This window comes from Mercurialis annua, linkage group LG2 (assembly GCF_937616625.2).
Source record: "Mercurialis annua linkage group LG2, ddMerAnnu1.2, whole genome shotgun sequence".
NCBI classification, from domain to species: domain Eukaryota; kingdom Viridiplantae; phylum Streptophyta; class Magnoliopsida; order Malpighiales; family Euphorbiaceae; genus Mercurialis; species Mercurialis annua.
The window spans coordinates 47,032,201-47,052,637 of NC_065571.1; the positions used below are offsets into that span (position 1 = coordinate 47,032,201).

Below are 20,437 nucleotides of genomic sequence, written 5' to 3' on the forward strand. Positions count from 1 at the left end.
AAAAGAGAAAATTCAACAAAAAGTTGACACACAAAATTTGACATGGACATTTAAATAAGACAGAAAAATAGGATGCATCCCTTCTTAAGTGAGACGCAATAATATATTAATAATTATATGTATAAAATAAATTTCGATTGCTTTGTTTGAACTAAGTAAGAGCTGTAATTGAAATCAATTTAAGTTTAAATTTTATAATTTAATGTTGTTGGTTAATTTGATTACGATGAAACTTTTTAATTTTTACATTATGTTTAATTTAAAAGGTTTTTTTTATAAATATGTTCAAAAGTTTGATTTTTTTTTTAAATTTAAACTTTTGCATAATAATTTTAGAAGTTGGACAAAAATTTTAATTCCTAAAAAACTAAAAAAAAATTTAAAAAATTTAGGCGTAATTATAAAAAGATCTTTTAAAATGAACATAATTATAAATATTAAAATATTCGATCATAATTGATAAAATAAAGGCCAAATATCGTAAAAAGGCTAAAGTTTTCACAAAAGTTTCACAAAAGTCTTGACCTTTCAATTTTATCAATTTTAGCCAAAAACTGATTATTTGGTTTCACAAAAGTCCTGACCTTTCAATTTTGTCGATTTTGGCCAAAAATGGATTATTTAGTTTCACGAAAGTCCTGGCCTTTCAATATATGTGCATGCCACATATGCGCCACATAGGTAAAATTGAAAACAAATTGAGAGTTGGCCACAATTGAAACTAAATAATCTATTTTTGGCCAAAATCGACAAAATTAAAAGGTCATGACTTTTGTGAAACTTTTATAAAAGGTTGGGCCTTTTTACAACATTTGCCTAAAATAAATATAAATTTGGATTTTAAAAGTTCTATTTCTTTCAATAAACGACGTCGTTACTACGACTGATCTACTGCCTGCCACAGCAGCACTGCTCACGCTCACAGCTCACTCGTTCTCGCTTTCGAGTCCGAACTGAAGGGGACAGTTCTGTTTACAGTTCTCTTCTTCCTAGCTCAAAGAATCGACTTCTTCAAATCACTAGTAAAAAAACTGCTGACAAATGTAATCGTCAATGCTCGTCAATTGAGTAATCCAGCGAGAGAGATCTATAGTGTGATTTGTTCTTTTTTTGTTAAATTTTCTCTATTAGTCTGCAAATTCAATGGAATACAGGAAACTTAAGGACGACGATACAGACAACGACGGCACAACAGCCGACGACATTGAAACCTCAAGAATCAATTCACATCCAGGTACTCTATTTTCTCTCCTCAAGATCTAATCCTCTTAATTCCTTCATTTTCCGATCCCTAACTAATTCCGTTTTAAATTTGAAGTTTCCGTTAGTAATGTGGCCGCCTCGAACGACCGATCCAAGTGGAAACGCAAGTAAATATACACATTCACTGCTTCTAATCTCAATTGTTTCAAATTATTAGTTTGCATGTTGATTTGTTTTGTGTTGATACAAATAGGGGTGTTGTTACGCTTGCATTGACTGTTCTTACGAGTTCACAAGCTATACTTATTGTTTGGTCTAAGAGAGCTGGAAAATACGAGTACAGTGTTACTACTGCAAATTTTTTGGTAATTTTGTTATTAATCCGTGTAAATTGTTCTTGAAAAACGACCAGTATGTTAATGCACGGGTTGTTTGTTTTTTTAGGTGGAGACTTTGAAATGTTTGCTGTCACTTGCAGCCTTAGCTAAAACCTGGAATACTGAAGGTGTTACAGAAGATAACAGGTTCTATTTGTTACTCTTTTTTGTTAATTTGTGATTATAATTTTCGCTGTTATAACTAGTTTCTGGAAAATAATTATAGAATGAGTGATTTTCACATTTAGATTGCTCATTTAGTGTTTGAGTATTCTGTGATCGGTGTAGTGGCCATTCTAGTGGGCTGTGTGTTACTTAACTTTTCTTACGGGTTTTCTTTAAATTGTGGAGTTTTTGATGCCATGCCATGCATGTTTTTTATTTTTATTCTTTAATGGTTAATCCATTAGAAATTTTAAACATTTGGGCATTTGTATAGGAGTATGATCTTTGTTGATTTTAGAATTCCGCATGATTTTCCATGCTTATCTTTTCAATGGTTGGTAGCTGATGCTTGTGAATCTTGGTATTTGACCAGGTTGAGTACTACTTTAGATGAAGTTATTGTGTATCCCATTCCTGCAGCACTTTACCTTGTGAAGAATTTGCTTCAGGTGCGTTCTGCTAATTATTTATTGATTGTGCTATAGGTGATACCGTGATAGCATCATGGCTGAGTTCTTTTAGTTTATCTATTCATAAGGTCTTTGCAATTTTCGTGGCAGTATTATATTTTTGCCTATGTGGATGCTCCTGGTTATCAAATACTCAAGAACCTTAACATTATTAGCACTGGTGTTTTGTATCAAATGATACTTAAGAGAAAGTAAGTCTTTTCTGTTTCCACCATGTATTTTCAGTATCTACATTTCCAATGGAAAGTCTATGTATATGTAACTGAAAGAAACTGTTACTAATTGGTTAAGGTGAAGAAAGTTCTTCATAACAATGGGTTGATGTGTTCAAGACAGATCCAATATTCTAATTAATATCTTATTTTCAGGTTAAGTGAGATTCAATGGGCAGCTTTCATTTTATTATGTGCTGGATGCACCACAGCACAGTTGAACCCTTCGTAAGATTGATCACTCTTGATGTCATATATTATAGTCTTTTGTCTATTATGTTGAATGACTGCGTCATCAAATGACTTTCATTTTACAGTTCCGATCATGTTCTTCAAACACCTTATCAGGGTTGGATGATGGCCATTGTGAGTTTGACGTCCTTCAGGCTTTTATTTAATGGAAGATAATGCATTAAATAAAAAGATAAAAGAGGTTTTAGTATGTTTTGCTCTTTGTCAATGATATGTGGTTTGTTTTTACAGGTAATGGCATTTCTAAGTGGTTTCGCTGGAGTTTACACTGAGGTGGACCTCTTAAATTGCAATATGTGTTTTAGATACTTTGTCAGCTAGCATCAATGATGTAAAATGTAGTGACTGAATGCTAAGAGTAAGCCTTTATTGAATAGCCTGGTTTATTCTTACTTTTGGCAGGCTATAATGAAAAAACGACTCTCAAGAAACATTAATGTACAAAACTTTTGGTTGTATGTCTTTGGGATGATCTTCAATGCTGTTGCCATTGTAATTCAAGATTTTGATGCAGTCATGAACAAGTACGAAATTCTCTACTACTTTGTGATTCCTGTTGTTGCTCCCTCTCCATTCTTTCCTAATGTTTTTTCGTTTACTTTATGGGATCTCATCTTACACCAGTTTTTCTGTATCTTTCATGTTCAAAATGATAGATGCCATCATGTTTCACCATTTTAAGTAAATCAACTGCCTTAATTCTTTGCAATTGTGCACCATTTTTTGATTGGATATTCTTTGTGCAGGGGATTCTTCCATGGATACTCGTTGATTACAGTTCTCATGATTCTTAATCATGCACTTAGGTTTGTTTTCTCTCTCTCTGATTTTGGTTTAGTTGCTTGTTCTTTTGCGATAAAGATAAAGTATTTGTAAATGTTTGTTGCTGAGAAATATTTTGAGATACTGGAAATGATTCTTGATATCTTGAGATATGTTAGAAAAGGCATTCATAGTTCATCATTTCTATTTCTAGCATTTTTACCTCATCACCTATCTGTTAGTCACTAGGAGAGTTTTAATTAACTTGTTACTGTGCAAGATGTAGCCGGTTAAAGCAATAGGTGTGACGTTTCATTTTCTGTGCAGTGGCATTGCTGTATCTCTGGTAATGAAGTTTGCGGACAACATCGTCAAGGTAAAACATACTCTTAAATTTTTGTTTTGATGGCTAAAACACATTGATGACCTTTCTGCGCATTGAATCCCTGCTATTAATCATCATCTGCTGCAACAAGAATAATCAATCTCAGTTCTTTCGATCTGCTAAAGTTTACTATGAAATTAAATTTACAGACTGCTACTTTTCAAAAGTAATCCTGGGTGAAATGTCAGATACTGTTGATGATTTAAGAACTATTTCCGATTTTCCTTTCACATGCTCTGTAGCCTTGATAATTTGGTTGGGTGGGGTATTAATGCGTTCTCTGTTATCTTGAATCCTAAAATGATAGTTTCTACATTTATTTAAGTACCAAATCTTGTGCAGGTCTATGCTACTTCCGTAGCAATGCTCCTTACAGCAGTTGTCTCTGTGTTCTTATTTAACTTTCATCTATCACTTGCTTTCTTCCTTGGCTCAACGTAAGTTGTCTTTAGCTTGCTTCATCGCTTTACATACAATCTGAATTTACATCCTCATTTCTCCTGCCTTGATAGCATGAAAAATAATTAGGGTATGTACTTGGTTTGAATCGAACAAAATTGAATTTTCATTTTTTGTTCAAAACCGAACTGAAGACATTCAGTTCATTTTGGTTTATTTGATTCGGTTTATAAAAAGAAATGAATTGAATTTTTTTAACTTCCAAAATTGAAACGAATTAAGAATCAAATTTCTTTCATAATTTCAAACTGAACTGGATCGAATTTGTCTTTTCGGTTATTTGGTTTTTCCTCACCCCCTAAATATAAGGTGACTTTTCTTTTATTGACTATTTTATGTTTTGTTTGTTTCCAGTGTTGTTTCTGTCTCAGTATATCTGCACTCCATAGGGAAGCTAACAAGACAACAATAACAATATTTTTTGTACGATCTCTGCCAAATCCCATGTAAAGGTTCCTACTAAATTTTCACTATTTTTTCGTTACACAGAAATGTTGTGTCATGTAGTTACAGAAATTAGAAGCAATCACTCATGTAATTGTGTGGCTACGTGCAATTCAAAAATATTTATATTTTGTAAATTTTATGATTTAAGTTTTATAATCTATAAAGAGATGTTAGTATCATAATATAATAAAAAAAATTGTTAATTGAAATTTACTATTCATTATTCTATTAATTAGATTTGTAAATTAAGTTTAATTTTGAATAGTTTATGAAATAAAAATTTAGTATAGAATCAATAATCATAATATAAAATGTTATATAAAAAAGGCTAATCATTTAAAAATATTCCACATTTTCGACTTTTTTTTTATTTATATCCCAAACTTTTAAATTTGTCAATTTTACCCTGTTTTTCAATTTCTAATTATTTCACTTTGAAAAAAGTTTAAATACGTCCATGTTTGATATGTAGTCTAAATAAACTGTTAATATTTTAAAAAGTACTAAAAATTGAGATTGTGTGTCAAATATAAAGGACATTGGAACCTTTTTTTTAGTGGAAAATTTTCAATTTAAAAAAATTAAGTACAACTGAATTTGAAAATTGAAAAATAAGATAAAATTCATAATTTTGAAAGTTTCATATATAAATAAAAAAGTTCAAAAAGATGAGTTTTTTGGATGATCCCTATAACACATATGTGCGTGTTGGAAATAGTAGTGTTATTGGTATTTTAATAAAGGTCTAATATTTAAAAAAAAAATCTGACCTTATAACCCCTTTTCGATCCTACCCTGATGTTGAAAACTTGTCAATTTAACCCTATTTTGCATTTCATTGTTTCAATTGTACCCTGAAATATTAAATTGACGATTTTTTCATTTGGAAAAAATTTAAAAACGTTCTCCATGTATAGCATATATAAATTGTACATGTTTAAACTTTATTTAGATTTAGTTAAATTAATTAAGAATTTAAATTAGTTTTAAATTGACTATGATTTTTAGTTAGTTTTAAAAAATAAAGGACTTATTTGTATTTTTTTAAATGGAAATGAATTTAATTTTATCTTTGAATATGGTTCATTGCATGTTTTGGTCATTTAAGTAACAAAATTAACAAAAATTAAACATTGACATGCAATTGAAACGATAAAATGCGAAATAGAGTAAAATTGACAAGTTTATAACGTCATGGGAGGATCGAAAAGGGGCGATAAGGTCGAGTTTTTTCAAGGCATCGGGCCTTCAATAAACGTAAAGGATAGCGTTAATGGTTGGAGATATGATTATATTATTTTAATGTATAAATTATAGGAAAAGTTTTTGTCCACTTTCAAAAAGTAACTAACTTTTACACTTAGTTTTTCTATATTACCCCTATTTAAAATAAACTAATGAGTAAATTGCAAGTGGGTCCTATATTAAATAAGGGTATGATAAGGAAAGTAAGAAATTTTTTACAAAATTCATAAACAATAATTGCTTTTCTTAAACTGTGTGATAAAAATAAAGTGGACAACTCTATTGAGATGGAGGGAGTACTACACAAGTTTATTCATACAACTAAAAGAGGCAAGCTGAAACTGCTATGAAACCATTACATGCTATAAATCTCCGGAGACAATCGGGGCGAAGCAAGAATTTGAAGCGGAATCTTTTTCTCATAATTCAATCCAGGAAGTCCAGTCATGTCGATTGGTTCATCTGTAGGATTTGAAATCTCGAAACATTGAAGAAAAATAGCCAATGATAATTGTAAAAACGACATGCCAAGAGAAAATCCTGGGCATGATCTTCTCCCGCTACCGAAAGGCAATAGTTCATAATGCTGTCCTTTGACTTCAATATCCTTGTATTTTTCGGACAGGAATCTCTCCGGCTTAAACTCCATCGGGTCCGGCCACAAATTAGGATCTGTATGAATTTTCCAAACATTTGGAAGCACACGAGTGCCTTTTTTTATGAAGTAGCCGCCGAGTATGCAGTCTTCTCTCATCTCTCGGGGACCTAGTAGCGGCGCGGGTGGATATAATCGGAGTGTTTCTTTAAGTATGGCTTGGATATACGGTAAGTTCTTAATATCCGATTCTTGCACACGTCTTTCCCGGCCGACAACTTTGTCAAGTTCTTCATATGCCTTCTCCAATGTGTTTTTGTTGTTTAATATCAATGAAATTGTCCATGTCAAGATCACTGAAGATGTATCAGCGCCCCCAGCAATTAAGTTCTGCAGCAAGATATTTTAAATTCACTTTAACTTGTTAATCGAGGAGTAATAAAATGGGAAAATTCTCATGGATCTAGTCTAATTAAGATAAAAAAAAATCTAACATGAACGATGTAAAATATAAAGGGTTAATTACATATAAAATCACCACCTTTACACGAATTTTCAAAAATAACACGACCTTTAAAACGTGTCAATTCAGGGCATCACCTTTCATTTCTTTTCAAAAATAACATGAGCTCGTTTTTAGATAAAATTTTGCTGATTTGGACACCCAATGGGAGTGCCACGTGTCATGCCACGTCAGCAAAAACGCCACTAAAAATGTGCCCATGTTGTTTTTGAAAAGAAATGAAAGGTGGTGCCCTGAATTGCCACGTTTTAAAGGTCGTGTAATTTTTGCAATTTCGTGTAAAGGTGGTGATTTTATATGTAATTAACCCAAATATAAATAAAGCAGATCTATAAAAAAATTGGCTTTTAAAATATATTTTAAGAAGATAAACAATTGGCTTTTAAAATATCAGGTTTGAAAAAAGCAGATCTATAAAAAAATTATAGAAAAAATAACACTAGTGGTATCTGGAAATTTTTCTATCTAGCTCTCTATATTTTTATTATGTCCATTTAAATATTTGAATTAATTTATTTTGTATCAAACTAGTACTTATAACTTGTTATAGCTGGGTTTTACATTTTAAATGAAAATATATTTATGTATTTATTCTGAATTTCTTGTAAACTATTTTTAATGTTAATTAAATTTATATGTTAAAAAAATATTCTTAATATTTAATTCAATATGTTTTTTTATTTTTTAATAAATACTATATAGTAATTATATAAACTTAAAATTAGAATTAAACTGAAAATAAAAAATAAATCAAAATAATTATGTAAATTATACAATTACCAAATGGCCAAGTAGTCGGTCTCAAAAGTACCCGTTGAATAGATTTGTTTTATTTTTAAAAATTTATTTAAATCAAGTTAGTGAAAAAACCGGGAGAAACAACAAAAAAACTCGGCAAGAATCGGTCAAAAACTAGTTGATAATGGGTCTAATCGATTTTCTAAAATTTTACCCATTGTCGGAACGAATCAAATTCCGATTCCGGTTTTTAGTTTAACGAGCTGGTCTGTCCTGTTTTTATATTACTTGTTTAACATATGTATTATTTTTATTTATTAACTTATTTATTTACTATAGTTTATATTTAATTATAAGTAAAATTATCTTTAATTTAGATTTTATTATCAATAATTACAAAAAGTTAATATAAAACATATATACAAAAAAAATGAAATTAAAGACCGAGTTAAAAAATATTAGAAGCCAATTGTAATGTTTTTGGAAATAATTTTGAAGGATATTTCAATTAATTTTTCATTTTAACTTTAAAAATCAACTATCACAAGTCATAAACACTCGTTCTATATAAATAAACAAATTCGGACATTTGAATGAACAAAAAAAATATATATACACTAAAATAGAAGATCATAAAAAGTCCGGACTAGCCTAACTTTTTCAAAGTTAAATAATGTTGGGAGAAATATAAAATTTCGAAAGTTGTCTAAACTATTTTTTTAAATCGAACTGAAATCCATAAGATTTATTCAACATAAGCAGAAAATTAGTGGAATAATACTAACCACACACGTAGATTTGTTGATCATATCGGTATTATGGCCGGAAAAACTAACTCCGTCAAGTACGTTAAGCATTATACCCATCAAATCCTGAACTTCATTATTTTCTGCACCAGATTTTGTTGAATCTCGTTTCCGATAATGCTCCTCTAGCCACTCACTTGCAATTTCGTTCAATTCTTGAGCTGTTTTTTTCATACTCTTCACATGTCCGCCAGCATCAAGCCAGCCAAGAAATGGGATTGCATCTCCTAAAACAAAGAGCCCTAAATAATGAAAGAATCCTCTCAGGGCAGACTTGCACCGATCTGCAATTTTCCGATCAGCCTCGGCGGTCGTACCAGAGTATCTTTTCCCAACAACGGCTCTGAGATACATGTTAAGGGACATGTCTCCGAACCAGTAATTCATGTCAACTAGAATCTGTCCTGATTCATTTCTGTTGCAGTCCGATTTCCAATAGTTGTATAACTCCTTGACGAATGTTTCAGCTTCAGAGGTTCTGACAGATTGCAACAAATCAACCTGACGATTTGAGAGGAGTTCAACCATTACCATCTTCCTCATTTCTCGCCAGTATTCTCCGTATCGTCCGATAGCGAACATGGCACCGTTGTACCCGAGGTGTTTCGTAGCAGTTAATTCCGGGCGGTCGGAAACTGCTAAATCTTTGGCGGTGAATAATTCTTTTGCTAATTCTTTGGAGCTGACAACTACGGCTTTATGCATTCCAAGTTTCATGGAGTAGATTGGTCCGTATTTGTCAGCTAAGCGACCTAATGTTATGAAAGGAGGCTCCGATCCTGATAACAACGGCAGGTGACCGACTATAGGCCACCCGCCGGCGGCTTTGGGTGGTTCAGGCTTACGGGTATTTGTGTTCTTTTTTATGTAGTAGAAGGTGAAGAAAAGTAAAGCAGTAAGCAATAAAGTTGTGGTATTCACAAATGGAAATAGAAACTCCATTGCAGCTTATTGCTTAGAGGTTGCTGATAGCCACATGAATTAATATAGAGGATGAAGTGAAGGATAAATTTTTGTGTGAACCCTGTTAGACACGTGAGCCATCCATTAATTAATTAACATGTGTCAGTTACATTTAAGATTCACTTTTCTACTCTAGAGTGTTTAACTATAATGAGCTCTTTTTTTTTTTTTTCAGTTAGTCACACATATAATTAATTATAAACAAATACTACTATCTCTTTCTAAATTAGTAGAAATTATTTTTTAAATACTTATTTTTGGTAAAATATTTATACCATGTTGGCCTATCTTTTCTTTTTATTCTACGTTACTTAATAAGCTAACTTATTTACAAAAAATACCCACTATATAAAGAAGTTTTATCTCATTTTAGGTTAAACTTTTACATAACCACCTTTTTTTTCTGTTTTCTTTCTCAAAGTTCTCTCTTCTTTTCTTCTTTTTTTCTTTTTTTTCATTTGATTTTCAGTTTATCTCCTTCAATTACTGTTTCGTTCGTCTTTTCGTTCGCGCTTCCGTTCGTCTACTTTTGATGGATATCTCTCGTTTCCGGTTGTTTTTCCGTTCATTTTTTCCGTTCGCGCTATGGATTTCTCGACTCGTTTTTAAATTTATGTAATGTTTTAGATTTTTTGTAATGATTTAAATATTTTGTAAATAAATTATTATAGATCTATAATTTTTTATTTATAAAATTGTTTTATTATTCATATAATTATTTATTTTGTCTTCTCTTATTCATAAATTTGTTTATTGCTACTGATTTTGTAAAGAAAAAAAATTGATTTATGGTGCATTTGTAGTAATTTTATAATATATTTACGTTTTAGTGTATCTATAGTGTATTTCTGCCGTTTTTAGTACATTTATAGTGCATTTACAGTATTTTTAGTGTATTTGCAGTGTTTATGGTGTATTTGCAGTGTTTATAGTGTATTTGTAGTGTTTCATGGTGTAAACCACAAAAAACACTATAAAATGCCATAAATACACTACTTATCTATATATATACGACTTATACACTACTTATACACTAATCTTACACTATATAAACACCATAAAAACACTATATATACTACTGTTACACTATAAAAAAAATTCCAGAAAAAAATCTATAAAAAATAAAAATTAACACTATATATACATTAATCTTACAATATCTAAAAAAACTGTCAGTCGGTTCGGTCGACCGAACCGAAAACCAAAATTGAAAACCGAAAAAAAGATATTTTTGAAATTAAAAAATAAAAAGTATTTCTCGTAAATAAAAAGGTAAAAAAGAAAAATCAAAACTTGGCAGATAAAAATATAAATAAGTTGTCAAAATATATATTTCAGGAAACTACCACAAATTAATAAGCAATTTAGAATAAATACAAATATTAAAAATTTAATAAATCTATGAAAAAATAGTAATTCTATGAAAACATATCACACTTATTCTTATTTAATGCAGTGTTGATTTTATTTCTTAGGGGAATTTATTTTCTTTTTAACATAATATTTTATAATTAATGAGGATATATATGTAATTCAAGTATTAAAATAATAAATTATTGTTTATAATTTAAGATAAAAAAATTCAAAACAATGTCTATCAATTTAGAACGTAAAGAGTAAAATAATACCCTTTTTTTTTCCAAAGAAAATAATACCGATTCACATCTACAAAAGCCAAACTTTCTTCCCTTATGCAAGAATCGTCACTTTTTTTTAGAATCATATAACTTCATCCTGACTTTTTAGTTTTAAGGTAAGTAAATGTCCGTTTATATGAAAAAATGTTTAAAAAAACCCCACCTTTAACTTTGTTTTCAATTGCACCATCCTGTAGGAGAATTTTCAATTACACCCTATTTAGAGTTTTCAGTTTTCGTCTGTACCCCAATTGACTAAAATGACCTCTTTTTATTTAGAAAAAAATTTAAATTAGTTCTTCATATACGAATTTATTTATTTTTTTCAAATAGAAAAAGTAATGATACAATCTCTCTATTTAGTTGGTTTTAATAATTTTATCATTAAATTAATTAAATTATCAATTTTTTTTATTTTGGGGTACAGATGAAAACTGAAAACCCTAAATAGGGTGCAATTGAGAATTCTCCTAACTAGTGGTGGAATTGAAAAAAAAGTGTAAAAATAGGGGAGTTTTCAGTATTTTTGTCTTATTTATTTTTTATGAATAAATTGTTTTTAAGTGTTAATTTAATTTTATAACTATGTGTCCACTAATATTCCTAGAATCGTATAACTGTACACATATGTTGTTATTTTGGCTTAATTACTTAAAAACCACTCACCTTGAACTTTTTTTTCGTTTATACCCTGACCTAGAAAAAAAATTCATTTATAGTGTATTTCTGCCGTTTTTAGTACATTTATAGTGCATTTACAGTGTTTTTAGTGTATTTGCAGTGTTTATGGTGTATTTGCAGTGTTTATAGTGTATTTGTATTGTTTCATGGTGTAAACCACAAAAAACACTACAAAATGCCATAAATACACTATTTATACACTATATATACACGACTTATACACTACTTATACACTAATCTTACACTATATAAACACCATAAAAACACTATATATACTACTGTTACACTATAAAAAAAATTCCAGAAAAAATCTATAAAAAATAAAAATTAACACTATATATACATTAATCTTACAATATCTAAAAAAACTGTCAGTCGGTTCGGTCGACCGAACCGAAAACCAAAATTGAAAACCGAAAAAAAGATATTTTTGAAATTAAAAAATAAAAAGTATTTCTCGTAAATAAAAAGGTAAAAAAGAAAAATCAAAACTTGGCAGATAAAAATATAAATAAGTTGTCAAATTATATATTTCAGGAAACTACCACAAATTAATAAGCAATTTAGAATAAATACATATATTAAAAATTTAATAAATCTATGAAAAAATAGTAATTTTCAATCACACCCTATTTAGAGTTTTCAGTTTTCGTCTGTACCCCAATTGACTAAAATGACCTCTTTTTATTTAGAAAAAAATTTAAATTAGTTCTTCATATACTAATTTATTTATTTTTTTCAAATAGAAAAAGTAATGATACAATCCCTCTATTTAGTTGGTTTTAATAATTTTATCATTAAATTAATTAACTATCAATTTTTTTTATTTTGGGGTACAGATGAAAACTGAAAATCCTAAATAGGGTGCAATTGAGAATTCTCCTAACTAGTGGTGGAATTGAAAAAAAGTTTAAAAATAGGAGAGTTTTCAGTATTTTTGTCTTATTTATTTTTTATGAATAAATTGTTTTTAAGTGTTAATTTAATTTTATAACTATGTGTCCACTAATATTCCTAGAATCGTATAACTGTACACATATGTTGTTATTTTGGCTTAATTACTTAAAAACCACTCACCTTGAACTTTTTTTCGTTTATACCTTGACCTAGAAAAAAATTCATTTATACCCTGACGTATGTATATATGTTTCACCTCTACCCCGAGACACTAAATTAACCTCTTTTCATTAAAAAAAAAGTTTAAAATAGTTCTTCATTTTTAACCTAAACTAATTAGAGTTTAATAAAAAATGAATTTTTCTCTAAATGAAGGACTATTTTAAACTTTTTTTAAATGAAAAGAGGTTAATTTAGTGCCTCGGGGTAGAGGTGAAACATAAACACATACGTCAGGGTATAAATGAATTTTTTTCTAAGTCAGGGTATAAACGAAAAAAAAGTTCAAGATGGATGATTTTTAAGTAATTAAGCCTTGTTATTTTATTCTAAACTATGGCTATTTGTTTCCGTTGTCTTTTGAAATTGAATCATATATAATTTTTATAATTGTTACTTTATATTAAGTTATTATTTGATAAAATTACATTTTATTACGTGATAATATTTTAGTTTATGGATATTTTTTAGCTATTTGATAGTTTTTTTTATCCGAGACAAACCTACTTTATGTTAGTTGTTAGCGGATATTAGTGAGAATTAATATATAATTTTTAAAAATTAAACAGGCAAACCACAGCATGAGGAGAGGCATGATCGAGTTCATGACCTCTCCATATACAGCCGAGTGACTTGGCCAACAAACCAAACCCTCAAGTTATTTGATAGTTTAATTTGTTTTCATAGAAATATCACTCAAAAAAGAGTAAAACAAATAAAATTTGAATTATAATATAAATAGCTGGTAATTTTAATTAATTAATTTATTTTATAATACAGATGTAGAAGAAGTCGATAAAATTTATGAAACTTTAAAAATTGGCTATTAATCAGCTATAGCACTAGCCCTTTATCACTAGACCTCCTGAATTTTAAAATCGGCAGCTAAAAATTATAATATAAATAACTGGTAATTTTAATTTATTTATTTATTCTAGATACAGATATAGAAGAAGTCGATAAAATTTATGACACTTCAAAAATTGACTATTAATCAGCTATAGTACTCCAACTTAGGACCCATTATCACTAAATCTCATGAACTATAAAATCGGCCGCTAAACCCCCTAAATTTTATCTAATGATCAACTAAACCTCTTTTACCTCAAAACCACCCCAAAAACCGCCCCATGCCCCTTATTATTTCAAAAGTGTCAAAATATCTTTAAAGTAAAAAAAAAAAAACCAAACCAACCCAATTTAATCAAATCTAAAGTCACTCACCCAACTAAATCAAACATAATTCATCCATCTAACCAAATCATACCTAAATTTTCAATCCATCCAATTAAATCAGACCACTCAACCGGAAACCACCACCCATCGCTTCCATTTTTTTCGGCCATCACAGGAAAAAATATTGTCCAAAAACTAAATAAATAATTTTCTTTTAAATTAGATATGATGAACAGACCCACCGTGGTGGGTTTGTTAACTGGAGAACAGACTAACTCCGTTGGGTGTATCTATGGTGTTTTTGTAGTGCCATTATTATATATACCATAAAAACACTTCAGATACACCATAAACACTGCAAATATACCTTAAACACTGCAAATGCACCATAGATATACTAGAAAAATGGCAAACGTACACCAAAACATAGATACACCGAAAACACCATAAATACATTAAATATACACCAAAAATACACTATAACGTAAATACATTATAAAAACACTGCAACTATATCATAAATCAATTCGTTCTTTACAAAATCAGTAGCATTAAAATATATAAATAATTCTAGGAATAAGAGAAAGACAAATAATTATATGAATAATAGAACAATTTTATAAATAAAATAGTCATAGATCTACAATAATTTATTTATAAAATATTTAAATCATCATACAAAATTTAGAAAATTACAAAAAAATTAAAAACGATGTCGAAAAATCCATAGTGCGAACGGAAGAAACGATAGGAAAAGCGCAAAAGAAAGAGACGAATAGAAAAGTGACTGGAAGATACAAAAAAACCCATCGAAAGTAGACGAACGATATCGTGAACTGAAAAGCGAACGAAAGAGACGAATAGAAAAGCAATCGGAACAGACAAACGGAAAAAAATAAGAAAAGAAGAGAAAATTTTGAGAGAAAGAGAGAGTAAAGAGCGTGTGTCTATGTAAAATTTTAACCTAAAATCAGATAAGACTACTATATATTGTAGGTTTTTTTGTAAATATGTTTGTTATTAGTGTAGAGTAGAAAATTATAAAAAAATGGAAAAATATATTGTAAATGTTTTTCGAAATGACGTATTTTAAAGATAATTCCTTAGTTTTATTCTTATAATTTAAGATAAAATGTCTGTTTTTTTAATATGTGCAATTTTGGTTCAAAAGATAGCTAAAAAAAGCGGATTATGCACTCTAAAAATTAACTAATGCATGTGGTGTAATTTTTATAATATTTTTTTAGTACTCATTCCATTCCAAATTGATAGATATTATTTTAAATGTTTTATTCAAATTATAAACAATCATTTATTATTTAAATAATTAAATGATACATATACTGTCATTAATTATAGTATATTATTAAGGTCTAATGAACAAAAAGAACATCCACTTTTTAGCCCTTTTCAATTTCATTCCGACGTTGTAATTTCATCAATTGCACCCAAATTTACACTTTTGTGTTTTAATTCAACCCTCAAAATCAAATTAGACTCTTTTCCACTCAGATTTTTTTTTTTATAAAAACCTTATAAAATACTTATTTGAACTCTTTTTCACTAAAAAAATTAAAATAAACGACTTTTTAAACTTTTTTCCGTATGAAAAAGAGATCAATTTAATATTTAAGGGTGGAATTGAAGCACAAAGGTGTGAATTTGGTTACTATTGACTAAATTGCAATGTCAGGAATAAATTTAAAAGGAGTTAAAAAACAAATTTTTTTGTCAATAGACATATTATTATAGTGAGAAACTTCACTTTTTTTTTCTATTAGTAAATATTTGAATGAAGGATAATTTATTGTTATTCGCTAATTAAAAAGTATAATTCAACTAAAATTAATATTCCTAATACCAGATGGATTATTTATTCATTATAAATATTCTACTTTATTCATCTTGTAGAATACTTAAAACCAAAAGGACTAAATAAATAATATAAATATTTATGTGGATAAAGTGAAAAGGGGTGTGGGTGATATGAGGAATATAAGTTAATGTTAATCCTTTTGAGTTACTTTTTAAGTTACTTATTGTAGAAAATTAAACATTTTGTAGATTTTTTTCTAAAATAATATATACTAGAGATGTTCACTATTTAGTGATTCTCTGCCGATTTTGTACTATTTTTGATTATTAGTATATGACTCGATTTTTTCATCCGTGGATATACGCTTTAATTCAAACCATATTATTTATTTATTTTAGGCCAAACCTATCTAGAGGCCCTTGTACTATATCATTTTTGTTCGAAAAGCCCTTGTACTATTTTTTTGTTCTTCAGGTCCTTGTACTTGGCAAAATTCCGATTTTCAGGTCCTTTTGAGGGACTGGAGGAACAAAAAAATTGTAAGTAGAGAGATTGGAGAAAACTAAAAAAGGACCTGAAAATTAAAAATTATGTAAGTAGAGGGACCTGAAGAATAAAAATATAGTACAAGAGCTTTTTAAACAAAAATGATATTGTATAAGGGCCTCTGGATGGGTTTAGCCTTTATTTTACAACATTGTTGTTTGTTTATCAAATTCATAATTAAATATCTATCAAATGGTTTTCATTCCGCTGCCCATACCAATCCGATCATGGACATATCACAATAATTGGTATCCTAGTTTCAAAAATTGGTATCAATGTTACAATAAAAATACTTAATATCAAAATTAGAATATAATTGATGGTATATTGTCATAAATGAAATTAATTGGAATTTAAAAAAGAAAATTGATTGGCTAAAATTGCACTTATTGAAAGTTGGTTAAAATTAGTATTTTTTTAAAAAATTAATTAGAATTACCAACAAGTTGTAGCTCTAATGGTATAAGCGTCGGACAGTAAATTGTCAAGGTCGTGGGTTCAATTCCTCCCACAAACGCTCCCCTCCCCCAATTATCAAAAAAAAAAAAATTAGAATTGATGTTACCCAGTCTTTTTTGTTATTTTTAAAACATCAAACTTATTTTTAATGTATTTCTTTTATTGTATGCTAATCTGAAAATGTTGCCTAATTAGTAAATTTTGCGGTAAACGCGTTGACGATATTTATTCGTCTGCAAAACTAAACTTGAGGCATGAAATCCATTTAAATTAATATTTATTTGTCAGCAAAACTAATATTTGGATGCCATTTCTTCAAATGAGAAGATATATATCAGGATGCCATTTAAATTAATATTTGTTGCCTTTCTTCCTTTTTTTTTTTTTGATAATTGGGGAAGGAGAGTGTTTGTGGGAGAAATTAAACCCACGACCTTGACATTTTACGTCTAGCGCTTATACTATTTAAATTATAGCTCGTTGGTTACTATACATAATTGGATAAACTCTTTGCGTCTATTTTCTTGCTTACTGTATACATTTTTATTAGTTTAAATTTAATAGATACTGATGGATATAAATCAACCATATCAAAATAACTAAAATTGGAGTCAGGTCAATAAAAAACCAAGAGGCCTAACCGTTCCATACAAAGAACAGAGCTAGTACACAGACATACCGACTCAGACGTAACTAATAATATTGAATAACGCAGAAGTAGGGATTACGATAAGATCATAACTCTTAAAAATATATTTATTTAAAATAATAATTATATTCTGGGAGTAAAGTGAGAAAGTGATAGTTTGTTCTTTAATTTATAAGTTACTAGTGGCGCTTTACGTGTTTCACACGTGACTCGTAGTATGACTCGTCAAATTATCAAATTATATTTAAAATAGTAGTTAATCAGGATGCCATTTAAATTAATATTTGTTGCCTTTCTTCCTTTTTTTTTTTTGATAATTGGGGAAGGAGAGTGTTTGTGGGAGAAATTAAACCCACGACCTTGACATTTTACGTCTAGCGCTTATACTATTTAAATTATAGCTCGTTGGTTACTATACATAATTGGATAAACTCTTTGCGTCTATTTTCTTGCTTACTGTATACATTTTTATTAGTTTAAATTTAATAGATACTGATGGATATAAATCAACCATATCAAAATAACTAAAATTGGAGTCAGGTCAATAAAAAACCAAGAGGCCTAACCGTTCCATACAAAGAACAGAGCTAGTACACAGACATACCGACTCAGGCGTAACTAATAATATTGAATAACGCAGAAGTAGGGATTACGATAAGATCATAACTCTTAAAAATATATTTATTTAAAATAATAATTATATTCTGGGAGTAAAGTGAGAAAGTGATAGTTTGTTTTTTAATTTATAAGTTACTAGTGGCGCTTTACGTGTTTCACACGTGACTCGTAGTATGACTCGTCAAATTATCAAATTATATTTAAAATAGTAGTTAATCAGGATGCCATTTAAATTAATATTTGTTGCCTTTCTTCCTTTTTTTTTTTTGATAATTGGGGAAGGAGAGTGTTTGTGGGAGAAATTAAACCCACGACCTTGACATTTTACGTCTAGCGCTTATACTATTTAAATTATAGCTCGTTGGTTACTATACATAATTGGATAAACTCTTTGCGTCTATTTTCTTGCTTACTGTATACATTTTTATTAGTTTAAATTTAATAGATACTGATGGATATAAATCAACCATATCAAAATAACTAAAATTGGAGTCAGGTCAATAAAAAACCAAGAGGCCTAACCGTTCCATACAAAGAACAGAGCTAGTACACAGACATACCGACTCAGGCGTAACTAATAATATTGAATAACGCAGAAGTAGGGATTACGATAAGATCATAACTCTTAAAAATATATTTATTTAAAATAATAATTATATTCTGGGAGTAAAGTGAGAAAGTGATAGTTTGTTCTTTAATTTATAAGTTACTAGTGGCGCTTTACGTGTTTCACACGTGACTCGTAGTATGACTCGTCAAATTATCAAATTATATTTAAAATAGTAGTTAATTAGGAATAGTTTATTTTATTTAATATTTTAAATAATTTATTAATAGTTTAATATTTTTAATTGCAAAGAATTTATTTTTTAATGGAATTGGGTTTTTTTGCTGGCAATAAAAGTACCGTTGATAAAAAAAATTAATGTTATAGCTGACTATTATTTATGCAGGTATAAATATATTTTTCAAAGTTCGATTGTTGTTCAGATTTAGAAGTGTTATCTGAGTTTAATTAAGAATTATGTGTCCGAAAATCATTTTAAGTTGAAGTTAAGATATATTTGTTTATTATAAAATTAATAGACCAGATTATCACGATTTAATTAAATTTGTTATTTTGATTATTGCAAATATAAAAAATATATTATTTTATTTAAATTATAAAACTCATGTAAGCTGTAATTAAAAGGCTTAAATGCTCCAAAAATCACGAACTATCGCGTGTTTTTGGTATTTAACACGAACTTTTAATTTTGGCATAGAAATACACAAACTTTCAAATTTTTGCAATAATAACATGGACACCATTTCGGACATAAAACGACGTCGTTTTGGCCATAAAACGGTGCCGCTTTGGACCTAAAACGACGCCGTTTTTAAAAAAAAATTCACACTTGGTCTTAATTGCAAAAAGTTGAAAGTTCATGTATTTTTAAGCCAAAATTAAAAGTTCGTGTTAAATACCAAAAACACGCGATAGTTCATGATTTTTCATGCATTTAAGCCTAATTAAAATGAAAAGAAATTAAAATATATTTATTTTTGTTGTCAATTGAAAAAATAGTATAGTTATGTAAAGTAGTAGTATTGACTTTTGAAAATAATAAAATACATGATGTATTTTTCTTAAATAATCGTAATAAATATATGTAGTTTGATTTGTATGGATTTCATGCTGGCCAAACATTAACAGAAAACACTTAACTAGTAAAATACTGAATTGTTGTATCCTTATCAAAGTTTAAATTTAATTTTCTGTAGTAGATAATATTTGCAACAATTACTAATGGTGTCTGCCTTCTGATCTGGTGGATAAACCTGAAAAACAGTATATATAGCTAACTGGACGGTGGTTGTCCGATTAACTCTCCGATACTAAAGTCAGTGTTGAGATTTGAGCAGCGTTTTGAGAATATGAATATAGTTAGGCATACCTCATGCTCCTTTTATAATAGATGATTCCATACCTAGTAGATTTATAGTAAGAAAGTGAATTCTATTTTGTAGGGTTTGACCCTGATTAGGAGTGTCCTTCCTTATTCAGACAGAAGTCTTATTTAAGAACATCTTCCTAAATAGTCTCGTTTTCCTAAGTTGGAGTTATCTTCCTAAATTGGAGTTGGTATCCAAATAG

The 20,437-nt window shown here is 28.9% G+C and overlaps 2 protein-coding genes across 2 annotated transcripts; one reads left to right on the forward strand and one right to left on the reverse strand.

Moving 5' to 3' along the window:
* Positions 1-896: 896 nt before the first annotated feature.
* LOC126666651 (CMP-sialic acid transporter 4-like) lies at positions 897-4,866 on the forward strand. The gene is made up of 14 exons (XM_050359485.2): positions 897-1,234; positions 1,319-1,370; positions 1,457-1,568; positions 1,648-1,727; positions 2,119-2,194; positions 2,306-2,406; positions 2,584-2,655; positions 2,745-2,793; positions 2,911-2,952; positions 3,082-3,203; positions 3,426-3,485; positions 3,769-3,817; positions 4,169-4,263; positions 4,640-4,866. The coding sequence occupies exons 1-14, from the start codon at positions 1,144-1,146 to the stop codon at positions 4,695-4,697; spliced, it is 1,059 nt and encodes a 352-aa protein (XP_050215442.1). The 5' UTR covers positions 897-1,143; the 3' UTR covers positions 4,698-4,866.
* Positions 4,867-6,236: 1,370 nt separating this feature from the next.
* Positions 6,237-9,622, reverse strand: LOC126670163 (cytochrome P450 CYP82D47-like). The gene is made up of 2 exons (XM_050363833.2): positions 8,619-9,622; positions 6,237-6,962 (listed from the first exon to the last, which is right to left on the reverse strand). Exons 1-2 carry the CDS (start codon positions 9,579-9,581, stop codon positions 6,333-6,335), a joined length of 1,593 nt encoding a protein of 530 aa, XP_050219790.1. The 5' UTR covers positions 9,582-9,622; the 3' UTR covers positions 6,237-6,332.
* Between the last annotated feature and the right edge of the window lie 10,815 nt (positions 9,623-20,437).